At 42.0% G+C, this 14,303-nt stretch overlaps 2 protein-coding genes across 3 annotated transcripts in view; one reads left to right on the plus strand and one right to left on the minus strand.

Annotated features, from left to right (window-relative positions):
* C13H11orf54 (chromosome 13 C11orf54 homolog) overlaps positions 1 to 3,631 on the minus strand; it is a 44,265-nt gene extending 40,634 nt beyond the window's left edge. For both annotated transcript variants that reach the window (XM_030186251.1, XM_030186252.1), the window contains exon 1: positions 3,480 to 3,631. The gene's annotated coding sequence lies outside the window, so the exon portion shown is untranslated. The remainder of the gene's footprint in view (positions 1 to 3,479) is intronic.
* A 41-nt stretch (positions 3,632 to 3,672) lies between these two features.
* On the plus strand, positions 3,673 to 7,294 carry LOC115456884. The gene is made up of 2 exons (XM_030186253.1): positions 3,673 to 5,417; positions 6,046 to 7,294. Exons 1-2 carry the CDS (start codon positions 4,733 to 4,735, stop codon positions 6,294 to 6,296), a joined length of 936 nt encoding a protein of 311 aa, XP_030042113.1. The 5' UTR covers positions 3,673 to 4,732; the 3' UTR covers positions 6,297 to 7,294.
* The last annotated feature ends 7,009 nt before the right edge of the window (positions 7,295 to 14,303 follow it).

Raw genomic sequence — 14,303 nt, forward strand, 5'->3', positions numbered from 1 at the left:
CCTTTTAGATGTCCCGTCCCAACTTTTCGCATGGGTATTTAATACTTCACAATTCCAAGATTGTCTCCATAAAGTTGTTATAGGAGTCTCTAATACAGTTCTCAATGTGAGTGAAACAGCTTTCGATTATCCCCAGGTACTCGATGAGCGGAATGAGTGTTTCACTCCCACATTTGATATCAGCTTGTTCCTTACGCAAACACCGGTTCCTCTATGCAGGACCGCATTTCGCTCACTTCGTCAGTGTCCCATGTCCCAGTGACAAATGAGATTTTTTCCCCCTTTATAGTACTGTATAATAGTTTATGAGTGAACGTGGTGTCTATTTGTTGAGAATCATACTCATTGCCATCTTCTCTTTCACAATTTCTGCTGCCTCACAGAGCAGGCTGTACACAATAAGATAAAGCTGGTTTATCATTTAGAAAATCTATCATGAATGAGAAATTGTACATGAAGCAAAGAGAAGGTAAATGGGGGGTGGGGGGGACATGATATACCACCTTTCTGTGTTTTTTTGCAACTACATTCAAAGTGCTTTACATATTATATACAGGTACTTATTTTGTACCTGGGGCAATAGAGGGTTAAATGACTTACCCAGAGTCACAGGCAGCTACAGTGGGAATCAATAAATAGAGCAATAACCAATTCAGGTCATAGTTTGTTTGATAGGAACGATTTGAGGATTTTGCGGAATCTAGTATATTCCTGTATATTTCTTATTTTGGGTGGTAAGGAGTTCCACCATGTGGTTCCTAGGTAAATTAACTCCAATAATTGATTATCACCTAATTAGTTTACGCACAGATCTGCGATCCGCACCTAATATTGCACGCTGAACTTTGGTTGGCCTATACAGAATCTGGCGGAATACGTGTTAGCTTTCATGGCTTGCAGTACCGTTTGTGAGTAATTCTAGTGTGTTGTGGAAGAGCTGGAAAAATGTCTTTACTTCTAGGACAAAATGAAGATCCCATTCTTCCTCATTTTAAACATGGGTAAGACTCATGCAAAAAGTAGAAGCAGCCAATAGGTAACACTTATTCTCAGATCGAGTTTTGATACCACCAGATTTACCTTGCAGCTGGAAATCCATATAATTTATTTTTATAGCATCACGACATACACAGCACTGTACATAGCAGTGGCAGTAGCTGAAGTTCACAGGCCTTAAACATCTGACCACATCCATCATGCGGGAATGCTACCACATAATCTTTAATGATCAAAGATGTTGGAGGCGTATTTTGAAAGCACTTAGACTGACAACGTTACACAGAGGGGTATTTTCAATGCACTTAGACTTACAAAGTTACTTTGTCAGTCAAAGTGCTTTGAAAATGAGCGCCATCGCATAGTCTTGCAGCCCAGTTTCTGAAAGTCTCCAGCAAACTTCAGATAGTATAGAGTAAATTTTACAGATTCTCTTAGGTAAAAATGCAAGCCTTATTATCTTTATCGCCCCCCCCCCCCCCCCCGATCTCCCAGAATAAGAATGAACCAAGCAAAGTCCTTTCACCTACAGAAGCCCAAGTCGGTGACTATCTTTAAACACATTCCCCTGGAATCTGGGTGCACCGCCAAGATGTGTGTGCAAATTATTTGGTTAACAAACTTTTAACCATCAATAATTGGGTGCTAACAATTATATATATTAGTTGGAACTCAATAAATTTTGTACATGCACCTGTCTGTGCGCTATTCTATCAGGCAGGGCCTCTAACTCCCATAGCATGTATCCCAAAAGGCCATGGGAGAGGCATGTGCGAAAAAAGTTACACGTGTAGTTATAGAATACTGGGTAAGCGAATCTAACTTTGGCGCCAGCATTTACACTCGATTTCAGCACGCGTAAGGCTGGTTTCCAAAAATAGGTGCTGCATGCTATTCTTTTAAGGGCGAACACCCTTTACAGAACAGCGCTTACACCGATTTTTTTTAGCACCTATTTTTCAGCGCTATTTATAGAATTCCCCCATTATGGGCGCCAATGGCAAGCGTGAAAGTACAGAATGCCTGTATATTTCTGCACATGGCAGGAAAACAGCTAAAGCGTTATCCTCTAAGGATTGGATTGAATTGGATTTATTGCTTATAACACACTCTTATCCAGGGCGGCAAATAAAAATACATATATAAATTAACATAAAAACAATCACAACAAATTCTTCATAATACACAGTCAAAAAGAAAACTAACAAGATTTTTAAAAAACAATGTCCAGGTCCTCTAAATGGGCAAAGAATCAAGACCAGCGGGCACATAGTGCGTTAAGCATAATAGATGTGCTGTGTAAGTGGAAGAATGTAAACGCAATGGATTTTCACAAGGGCAGCGCCTAGGAGGAACATAAACAGTGCTGCCACTTGCACAAGCTGCTTACAAAATACCGTACGTTCCGCACACCTTTGTCATATTTAGGCCCTGCAGTTACATCAGATCTGAGTAGAAAGATTCCGGAATTCTAAAGAGTAGCAATATTCCAGAACCCCAAAGAGTAGCAAGGTTCCATGCTATCAATCTCAGGGACAGCAGTGGCTTCCCCCATTTCTATCTCAATAGTAGACTATAGACTTTTCCTCCAGGAACCTTTGTATAAGCACAGATACACTAATCACTGCAACCACATCCTCTGGTAACGAGTTCCAGAGATTAAATATGCTTTGAGTGAAAAAATATTTCCTCTATTCATTTTAAAAGTATCACCATATAACTTCATAACCTGACCATGCCCCGCCCACATGAAGACCCACCTTGCATTTATGTACTATAGCACTTAGGCCGCTATCTTATAGAATAGCTCCCAAGTGCCATGCAGACAGTGCATAACTGCATCCATCATGCCTAACTGCATACCACTTGTGCCCACATTTTTGTGCAACACATTACAGAATTAGGGGGATTGAGGGCAATGTTATAACAGGCTTATAAAAGTGAAGTAGGTGCCTAATTTAAGGCTATTATATAAAAATGTTTAGGTGCCTGTGCATCTCTATAAAATACCAGGGCCAAAGCAGCTGAAATCACACCAAGGTTGAAGCCACAGTCATTTATGTCTGCTCTGCAGCAGGCAGAGTTTAAACCACACACATAAAATTGCAGCTCCAACCATACTCTGCTCCAGAACAAATGTCACTCGGGTCACCTAAAAGTATAATGCACCATCTTGTCACTGTGCATACTTTTTATGCGTGCAACCCTGAGATAACATAAAATGTGAAAAATTCCTTGATGAAATTACCCCCACCGTGGCTACTTTGGGGGATGCCTTTGCTGACTGACCCCTCCAAGTATGGAGCCTAGAGCTGTTGCAACCCCGTTCCAGGGTGTAGGCTTCATTACATGTCAAACTTCTTCCGCTATAAAAATTGCTCCAAATCTCCTGTCATTAGACAATAATAGGTAGCTGCTCGATTCTTCCCCAACTTCCAAACTGTCATGCTTCTCAACGTTACATTATTTTTGTTTTCCTATACCTGGTTTTCTTTTGATTTCAAACTGTGAAGCTGGCTTGCTTTTGATTTTGTTTACTTTACATCGATTTGTTTCTGTATTTCCCAAAGAAGGAAAAAAAAATGCCTGATGAATGTGTTGCACGCAGAGGGAGTTGCCACCGCAATCAGCGCCGCTATCCGCGGGACACGCACGTACCTCTCCCCTCCCCCCACTGTACTGCGAGGTTTTCTTGCCGGGGCGCGCTGCATGGTCCTTCCGGCCTGCCATAATCTGTATGTTGCATGAGGCGGCTGGCTGGGTAATCCACAGCCGCTGGCTAGGTTTCCGACCGTCTCCAGCCGGTTAGGGGCGGTTACACGCGTGGCTCCGCGATCTGACTTTCCCTTCTATGTTGGACTGCAATCGCCTAGACTTTGGAGATATTGCTCTGCTCTTTTAGGCTCAGTTATCGGCAGGAAACACTGGGGATCTAAGCAGGCCCGGGCTGGAAAACGGGGTTGCGCGCTCGCTAGCATAAAGCTACAGGCCCTCCCATCCTTGGTCGGCCAGCGCAGATTAGAAGCAGTTTTGGTATGGGTTAAAGATGTAGAAGGTTGCACAGTACTTAAATCAGTAAAAACTTTTATTAGAAAAGATAGCGATTGGGGAGGGAAGATCAGTACATCAGGGCCATTGTGACGTCACAAACGGGCCGTGAAACTAGGAGATTTGGTTTGAAATTATTTGCTCAGAACAAAGAAAGCCATCATTATTTTCAGGTACGATTTTATTTTTGTAAAGCTTGTCAAGAGACAAAAAAAAGCCCTTGGACTGAGAATTAAAAAAAAAACATTTAAACTAGTGGAATTGTTTCTTGTATATTTTTCTTACGCAAAAAGCTTAATATAGTAAGGTGTTTCGCGGTGTATGTACTAAATTACGTGAAATTCGGATGAATGTGTGCTTCGAGGCATTTGCACAGCGAACTTCCTACTGCCTGCGAGCACACAAATTTCAAATTAAGATAGTTTTCACAGGACCGTTATAGCCTCCAACCCATTGAGACCTGTAAAAGGGTTTCTCGTGCTGTTACTTTCTGTTTAGTATTAAGAAGTGGAGCAATAGACAGTGGTGTGAGTGAATTTGATTTATATTTTATCGTGGTGTTTTGTATTCTTCTTCCTTTCCCAGTTGCCATGTCTGCTATGGGAAGTAAAAATTGGAGTGGAAGCGATTGTTTCTGTCAGTCTCAAAGCCCGAGGGAGTGTTGTAGTTAGGTGTTCCTGGAGAGAGGATGGTGAGTGGGTGTGAGACAAATATATTAGAGTTGAAACAGTCTCGGTTTGCTAGTGACCAGCAGAAGTTGGGGAATAGGGGTAATAGCAGCACGCAAGTGGAGGAGACAAGTAGCCAGAAGCAGAGTGCAAGTAGCCAGAGGCAGGAGGTAGATAAACAGAAAAATATGTCCGGAAGGGGCCAGAAATTAGAGGAGGGGAAAAATGTGAGGGAAACAGGGAGTGAGGAGCCTCAGCCAGTGGCCGGCACGGAAGGAGCATCAAAGGCTGGCCCTAGCTTTCAGGAGACCAGTACACGTGTTCGTGCAGTAGGCTTTACATTCCAGGAGGATGAGATGCTGTTCCAGGGAATAATAGAAAACTACAGTGCCCTTTATGGGAAGGAATCCTTGAGTTTATCCAGAGCAACAAAAAACAATATCTGGAAAGAAATTGCAACACGGGTCAGTAACGTGGGAGTTTCTCCTCGAAACGTTGAACAGTGCAGGCGCAGGTACTATGTTCTTTGCTGCAAGCTAAATAAGAAAATGACCATGATGGACCAGCACCGTAAAGGAACTAAAAAAGGACAGCCGTGTCCCGTCACACTTTCCAAGATGGAGCGACGGTTCCAAGATATCATGTGCACCGTGGCTGTTGAAGGTCTGCCTAAGTACCTGGACACTTACGATGTAGCACCGCCAGGTAAACAATTCATAAGCACAAATTTCCTCATCTTAAAGCAAGTACAATACGGTACAAAGCCATCATAGGTTTTGACTAGCCAGTGATTTATAGTAAGTACATAAGTATTGCCATACTGGGACAGACCAAGGGTCCATCAAGCCCAGCATCCTCTTTCCAACAGTGGCCAATCCAGGTCACAAAATACCTGGCAAGATCCTGAAAAAGTTCAATACATTTTATGCTGCTTATAGCAGAAATAAGCAGTGGATTTTCCCCAAGTCAATTTAATAATGGTCTATGGACTTTTCCTTTAGGAAGCCGTCCAGACCTTTTTTTAAACCCTGCTAAGCTAACAGCCTTTACCACATTCTCTGGCAACGAATTCCAGAGTTTAATTACACGTTGAGTGAAGAAACATTTTCTCCAATTTGTATTAAATTTACTACTGTGTAGCTTCACTGCATGTCCCCTAGTCCTACTATTTTTGGAAAGAGTAAACAAACGAGCCAAGGGGTAAGGTCTCTTCTCCTTTTCCACCGAAGTGAGAAGTGGAAGAGACCTTCCCCGGGGGCTCTCCAAAAAATATCTTGGGAAGAGGGAAAAACTGTTAGCTGTGTTATGCATATGCTCCTGCTTCCTTTTACAGGGTTCCAGTCACAGCTACCTGCCTCGGACACCAAGGATATCCCCGAGGACGCCATGGAAGTGTTTGAGGGATGGGCTGCTGAAGATCTACAGGCTTCCCCCAGCTGTCTCAAGGGCCGAGCAGATCCTGCTACCCACTTTGAAAGGTTGTTGCCAGATGTTGACCTTAAGTCACCGCCTTCCTCATCTGTCGCAGTTCTGTCAACCCCCACACTTGGCCCTATGAAGTCCCAAAAACCTGAGCTACGGTGAAGGAGAAACCAGTTGCAGTACCCCCATTGCTGAGACAACAAAGCTGCACAAAACGATGTCTTCAAAATGAACATAAATCTTTTGCAACATGATCTTTAAAATCTAAACAGCCAGGAACAACTCTTGGTGGTCTGGAAGCTGGAATTCAGTCAATTCTCAACTTCCATTTGGGACTTTAGCAGAACTCTCCTTCAGAGCATTGAGGACCTAGTGCAATGGCACTGTCCCATGAGGAAGACCTTAAAGAAGGGGGGGTTAAGGATATTCCTGCAGAAAGAGGCCACGCAGAGCTGCCTCCTAGCTGCTGTAATTACCGAGAGATTAAGCCATCTGCCGGCGTGAGCAGAAAGTTAAGCAATGTGTGATAACACGCTAGTCTAAGCTTTTTTTTTTTTTTTAATAGGTCCGCTGCTGATGTGCATGATTTATGTTGCTAAATGTCTTCATCTCTTCAAATGAAAAGTTAAAATGAGAAGAAATCGCTGCCTTTTTCATTGTACTTATCTGTCAGTAGTACCACAGTTGTAATTCCGTTATGACAGTTCAAAGTAAACATTGAAACGCCTTTCAACACCCAGTTTCCTACCACAGAAGGTGAGTTATGCCACCTCCTGGATCTTGGCATCGGGATTTCAGTAGAACAGATGTGATGGACGTAAGATCCCTCTACGCCCACCACTGTTGGGATAAGAATCTTGCCAAGTCTTCGGTACTTCAGGCCTAGTCTTTTCATTTCCAATAGTAACATTGATGCGCCTTGGGTTTCTTCATACAGCAGGAACCTGTCGGGGTTCCATGAAGCCCATTTTCTTCTGTGTCAGCAGGAAGCTGCACATGGTGCTGTTTATAATGTGACTTACTATGTAATAAGTACATCATTGACCATTAGAGTAATCTGTGCATGAAATACTTAGCAACCATATCCGTTCAATGCTTCTACGGTCTGTGCCCCGAGGATGGCAAGGACAAATCAAACTCGGGTATACATATAAAGTATCGCATACCATGTAAAATGAGTTTATCTTGTTGGGCAGACTGGATGGACCGTAAGGTCTTTATCTGCCGTCATTTACTATGTTACTGTGTTACTCTTTGGGGTTCTACTTGGAATGTTGCTACTAACTGGGATTCCAGAATCTTGTAACTCTTTAGGATTCCAGAATCTTCAGAACTTTTAGTACAAGAACAGTACTGGGCAGACCTTTACGGTCTGTGCCCTGAGAAAGGCAAGGACAAATCAAACTCGGGTATACATATAAAGTATCACATACCATGTAAAATGAGTTTATCTTGTTGAGCAGACTGGATGGACCATACAGGTCTTTATCTGCCGTCATTTACTATGTTTCTATAAGTAAGGTAGCTTTAAGAATGCTCAACAAGACGCTAAGGGGGCCTAGTTTTAAGGATCTGGTGTACATGTAAATGGCCTCTACTAGAATAGAAGACCGAGCAGCAGGAAAGTTTGTGTCATGTTCTATCATTTACACGCATTCTAGCTAGCATCTAGGTAGAAGCATTAGGTATGGTGGAAGTGATCGTGCCTTAAATGTAGGCATGTTTTTGCTACACTAGTATTCTAAAAAGAAAATTAGGTGCTTGTCTTTCTAGAATAAGCTTGAAATAGGGTACCTGCTTACCCTCTATTCCTAGGAGCTCTAGAAGAATCATGCTCCGTATTCTTGACATCACAACATGCTGACTGATTTCCATATAGGAATCCTTGTCTCGTAACTGATGGGGGGGAGGGCGTCGAGGGCCCATGAAAAGGTGTGACCCGGGTCACAGAATGCTCTGTGGCTTAAATTTTGGATGAACAGAAAGAGAAGTCAGTTAAGTGAATCTGAATCTTATGTTTGTTTTTTGTTTTCATGAATTATGTTCAACTGCATTTAATGTGTGTACTTTTTCCAATTGCTGTCTTTGTACATGTCCTAACACACCTGCTGAAAAGCAGAGGAGAAGTGTGTGATTCTCCCAATCCTATGCCAATACTGTCTTCCTCCTTAGTCTGAAACCAGTAAATTTCTCTTACTCCCCTCCCCCTTCCAATTCCCTATAGCTCTATAGTCCCGCTGAGTCTGTGGCTTTGCAAAGTAGCACATAGCATGTAGATTTTCACCAGCATGATCCCCGACACCATTCTCAGGAGCCTAAGCCTCTTCTGTATACAAACGGTGTAATTATTTTCTTCTTTGGTTCATGATTTGGCCCTCGCTTAATTTGTGATCTGAACTATGGACTTCCAGCAGGTTTTGCTGTAATTTTTGTTTTGGAGGTACGTTAGAATTTTTTTTCTGGTGATAATGTGTATTTTCCCTTTAAAAATACTTTTTTTGTTTTTCTTGATGTGTAATCCATAAATAAATGAGGTAATTAGATATATGGCTCAAATGTTATTGGAGGACAAAACAGCCATGATCTTAGTTAAATTCTTTTTTATTAGAAATAACTGAGATTCATAAAACAGGTAGCCATGCTCATGTTACATGCTTAGCAAAATATGATCCCTCACAAATGGCAATTAACAATTCATGTTATTGTACGGGAGACAACACCACCATGCTGTCTCCCCCCCCCCCCCCCCCCCCCCCCCCCGCTGTAATAATAATAGAAGTTTTGTAATCATGCTGACACTGATGTATCGCCTGACCTTCCACCAGTGCATTTTTCTCTCATTTAAATGATACTTTTCAACGTACTTGGTGTCCACAGCGGTGCCACTTGCCTGTGCCTCAAAATAATAGGCCACCACCTCCTCAACGATACACCCAATTTAACACATTCATTTAAATTTTACTTTAAAGTACTTAAACAATTATTGTGCTCATACAATACAATAATTGTTTAATTACTTTAAAGTAAAATTTAAATTAATGTGTTAAATCGGGTGTGTCGATGAGGAGGTGGTGGCCTATTACTTTGCTAAAGTGTGACGGCACAGGCAAGTGGCACCGCTGAGTACGTTGAAAAGTATCATTTAAATAAGAGAAAAATGCATTGGTGGAAGATCAGGCGACCCAGCGGTGTCAGAGTGATTACAAAACTTCCATTATTATTACAGCAGGGTTGAAGAGAGCATAGCAAAATGATACCTTGGATTAACAATATGAACAATCTTCTTCCCCATCCCCAAAACATACAAAATTAGTATGAAAAGCCTACTAACCGATGAACGGTCTTCATTCTTTTATAACCCCGCACCTACTCATTATGCCATTAAACCCACTACTGTAAGATCCCTTCCCCTACCCACCCAATCAGTGAGCACCTAAAGGTCTGTTTGTGCTCATCTGTAATGATATTAATAAGCCAGCTGTGGGAAGCTAGGCTAAAATATCTTTCATCCCTGCCACCCATGAGCAGCAAGCTGTGAACAGCTTATGGGGCTACTACTTGTGTGATGGTTTTAATGGCAGTGGAGGTTTAAGCAGCTTGCCCTAGGCCACATGGAACTGTAGAGGATTTGAACCTGGACTCTAGTTCCCAGCCTGCTTCTCTAAACACAAGGCTAAAAATATAGGGCCCAATATTTAAATGTATTTATCTGGTGAGCAGCAGCTATTACCCAGCTAAGGGGGCCTTTTACTAAGGTGCGCTGAAAAATGGCCTGCATTAGTGTAGGCGCGTGCATTGGACGCGTGCAAGTCCATTTTTCAGCAGGCCTGCAATAAATGCCTTTTTTGGTGGGGGAGGGGGGGGAATGGACATGCGGCAAAATGAAAATTGGCGCGCATCCATTTTGGGCCTCAGACCTTACTGCCACCCATTCACTTAGCGGTAAGGTCTCGTGCGTTAACCGGGCGGTAGTTGTCAGCGCATGTACAATGCCGATTACCGCCCGGTTTGTGCCGCATGCCAGAAAATAAAATATATTTTCCAGCGTGCGTAAAAAATGAAATTACTGCCCGGGCCACGCGGTAGCCGGACAGTAGTTCCGAATTGAGGTGCGTTGGCGCCTATGGGGCTTAGTAAAAAGGCTCCTAAGTATGGCTGACCAGGGCCAGTCATTGATTTTCAGTGGCATTATTACAGCCTGCCCTGGTGCTCTCTGGATAGTGTGGGAGCAGTCCTTGGGTGGTCCCTGGACTTATCTGGTTACTACAATATTCAATCCGCTAACCCAGTGCTTCTCTACCCAGTCCTTGAGGTACTCAGAGTACCGTCAGGTTTTTAGGATATCCATAATGAATATGCATGAGAGATTTGCATGTACTGTCTCCTTGGTATGTAAATCTATCTCATTCGTATTCGTTGTGGACATCCTAAAAACGTGCTAACCAGGTAATCATCTGGATAAAGCTAGAACAGCAAAAGGTTGGTGATATTTAATCAGCTATCCATATGGTGCCAGCATTGACCACCCTATCCAGATATTCAGCACTGGCCACTATCTGGATACCAGCGCTGAATATCTGGATTTATTTCACTAGTGGCTGGTATTTAAAACAAAATGGCTGCCCTGGCAGAATATTGGCCTCTGTAAACGTAGGACATTATTTACTGTAACAGTTTTATTTAGCTCTATACAGTGGCTTGTAAATACTAGCTTTTGTAGTTAAAATTGCTTTGTGCAATAGTGTAAATGTGATGTCTGAAGCGTAGAGAAGCATAGACTGCAGAAAAAGATGATGCCTGGTGGGATGGATGGTTGTTGTCTCCGAATTTGACTTGATTGGAGACAGTTGGGACAGCCCTAGTAAATGGTTGGTGTATTCCTGCCCAAGCGGTCTCAGCTTACAGCTGACCCTTGAAGCCTTCGGGATAGCACCCGGTAAAGAGGTTGGTTTCTTTAGGTCAGCTCCAGTAGATTTCGGAACAGAGCAGAGAGGGGGCGTCTTTTAGCCCCGAACATTTTCACCATGCCCCGGAAGTGTTTCGGCTGCAGAAGTCCCTGCCTTGACACCACAAGGAAAGGAGGAAGAAACCACGGCGTGTTTGACCATCATTAGTCCACAACTTAGCAGTGGTTGCACTGTAGGAGCAGAGGACTTCAGTACCGGAGCAGCGGTTGGCTGTGACTGGGCAAAGTCTGGGATGCAGTCAAAGGTCTGGAGTCTTCTTTTTTGGTTTTTGCAGGTAAAGCGACTTCTACTATGTCTAGTAGGGAAAGTGACATTGCTATTCAGGCCATAATCCAGGCTTTTCATACTACTACGATAACTTCTATAGAAGAAGACCAACAAAAATTGCAGTTGACTTCTGGTTCCCAGATGCATGGAAGAGAACTGATAAATAGGAAACTGGAATATTTAGACAACCAACAAATGATGAATGATGTTAGTTTTCTTCATTTCCCTAAGTCCTCGTTATTGTTTGCTGTTGAAATGGTTCCGAAATATCTTAGGTAAGTTCTGAGCTTTAATTCAGATAACATGCCTCCTATTGTTCATGCTCAATATATCACTGGGATGAAGTCGACTATAAATAATAGTAATAAAACTTTATTTATAGCCCACATATCTAAAACATTCTAATTAGAGAACAGAAAATACATACAAAATAAAATACAATAATACAGGGCAAAGTACAATAATTCAGCATCATCTGTTTAAACATAAAACAAAATCAATTTAGTCATATGCCTGAACAAACATAGATCTTTAACTCTCTCTTAAATTGACCAATGGTGTGCAAAGAACGAACCTCTTATCGGGAGAGTGTTCCATAAGTACATAAGTATTGCCATACTGGGAAAGACCAAAGGTCCATCAAGCTAAGCATCCTGTTTCCAACAGTGGCCAATCCAGTTCACAATACCCGGCAAAATCCCAAAAATGTACAAAACATTTTATACTGCTTATCTGTATAAGTTAGGACCGCAAATATAAAAATCAGAGGATCTGTAGTCGTCTAATTGAATCTGCCTAAATGATGGAACCTCGAAGAGCTGTTGTTGGAATTACCTCAAAGACCAACAAGGGACAAACTACAGACTGAACAACCTTTCTAAAATTGTCTTAAGTAATAAAAGATCTAGGGGGTCTTTTACTAAAGCTTAGCTCAAGTTATTCGCAGCAGGGCCCATTTTATTCCAATAGGCCCTACTGCAGATCACTGAAGCTCAGCTTTAGTAAAAGACCCCCCCCCCCCCCCCCCCCCCCAATGCATCTGACAATTCTGAGTTTGCAAAAACCCTTTGAGATCAAATTCTGGACTTGCTCCTTCATTGATAAAGATGTAGCATCTAATTGAACACCTACACTTTTAATTTCTTTCAAAATCAGAATTTCCATAATGTTAAAACTAAATACAGTTGGACAATCTACATTAATAGACCCTGACAGAAAAAGGATTTGAGTTTTTGAGATGTTTGAAGGTGGCCAATGTGAATCCAATTTTTAAAAAGGGTTCCAGGGGTGATCCAGGAAATTACAGACCAGTAAGCCCGATGTTGGGGCCGGGCAAAATAGTGGAAACTATTATAAAGAATAAAATTGCAGAACACAGACAAACGGATTAATGGGACTACTTGCCCTAGGATTCGTAGCATGGAATGTTGGCCACTGTTGGAAACAGGATATTGGCTAGATGAACCATTGGTCTGACCCAGTATGGCTGCTCTTATGAATAAACAAGCGATTTATGTGTACCCATTCCTCTATATACATCTATCATATCTCCCCTCAGACGTCTCATCACCAAGCTGGAGAGCCCTAGCCACTTTAGCATTTCCTCACAGGGAATCATCCCATCCCCTCTATCATTTTTGTCGCCCCTCTCTTTACCTTTCCTAATTCCACTATTCTTTTTTGAGATGTGGTGACCAAAACTGCACACAGTATTTGAGGTGCGGTCGCACCATGGAGCGATACAAAGGCATTATAACATCCTCATTTTTGTTTTCCATTCCTTTCCTAATAATACCTAACATTCTATTTGTTTTCTTAGCTGCCACTGCATATTGTGCAGAGTGTTTCGTATCATCAACTATGACACCTAGATCCTTTTCCTGGGTGGTGAATCATAATGTGGAACCTTGTATCACATAACTATGGTTTGGGGGTTCCTCTTTCTCACGTGAATCACTTTGCACTTGCTTACATTAAAAGTCATTTGCCATTTGGATGCTTAGTCTCATAAGGTCCTCTTGCGATTTAACAACATTGAATAACTTTGTATTATCATCAGCAAATTTTAATTATCTCACTAGTTATTCCCATCTCTAGATTATTTATAAATATGTTTTAAAAAGCAGCAATCCCAGCACAGACCCTTGGGGAACCCCACTATCTACCCTTCTCCATTGAAAATACTGACCATTTAACCCTGTTCTCTGTTTCCTATGTTTTAACCAGTTTTTAATCCACAATAGGACATTGCCTCCTATCCCATGATGATCTAATTTCCTCAGGAGTCTTTCATATGAGGTAAATTCTCAAATGCCTTTTAAAAATCCACTTACTCATTTGCGACCGGCTCACCTTTATGCACATGCTTATCCACACTCCTTCAAAGAAATGTAGTACATAAGACCATAAGAGTATCTTATACTGGGTCAGACCAATGGTCCATCAAGCCCAGTATCCTGTTTCCAACAGTGGCCAAGCCAGGTCACAAGTACCTGGCAGAAACCCAAATCATGGCAACATTCCATGCTACAAATTCCAGGGCAAGCAGTTGCTTCCCCATGTCTGTCTTAATAGCAGACTATGGACTTTTCCTCCAGGAACTTGTCCAAATGTTTTTAAACCCAGAAACGCTAACTGCTGTTACCACATCCTCGGGCAAAGAGTTCCAGAGCTTTATTCGTTGAGTGCAAAAATATTTCCTCCTATTTGTTTTATAAGTATTTCCATGTAACTTCCTTGAGTTTCCCCTAGTCGTTGTTCTTTTGGAACTAGTAAAAAATCTATTTACTTCTACTTGTTCTTCACCACTCAGGATTTTGTAGACCTCAATCATATCTCCCCTCATCCATCTCATTTCCAAGCTGAAAATCCCTAACCTCTTTAGCCTTTCCTCATATGAAAGGAGTTCTATCCCCTTTATTATTTTGATCGCTCT

This window comes from Microcaecilia unicolor, chromosome 13 (assembly GCF_901765095.1).
Source record: "Microcaecilia unicolor chromosome 13, aMicUni1.1, whole genome shotgun sequence".
Lineage (NCBI taxonomy): Eukaryota > Metazoa > Chordata > Amphibia > Gymnophiona > Siphonopidae > Microcaecilia > Microcaecilia unicolor.

What these genes read in the sequence shown, in the direction of transcription:
- LOC115456884 (XM_030186253.1), top strand. Translation starts at nt 4,733, where the DNA reads ATGGTGAGTGGGTGTGAGACAAATATATTAGAGTTGAAACAGTCTCGG. An exon ending in TTACGATGTAGCACCGCCAG is followed by an intron (nt 5,418 to 6,045) that starts GTAAACAATTCA and finishes TTCCTTTTACAG; the next exon opens with GGTTCCAGTCACAGCTACCT.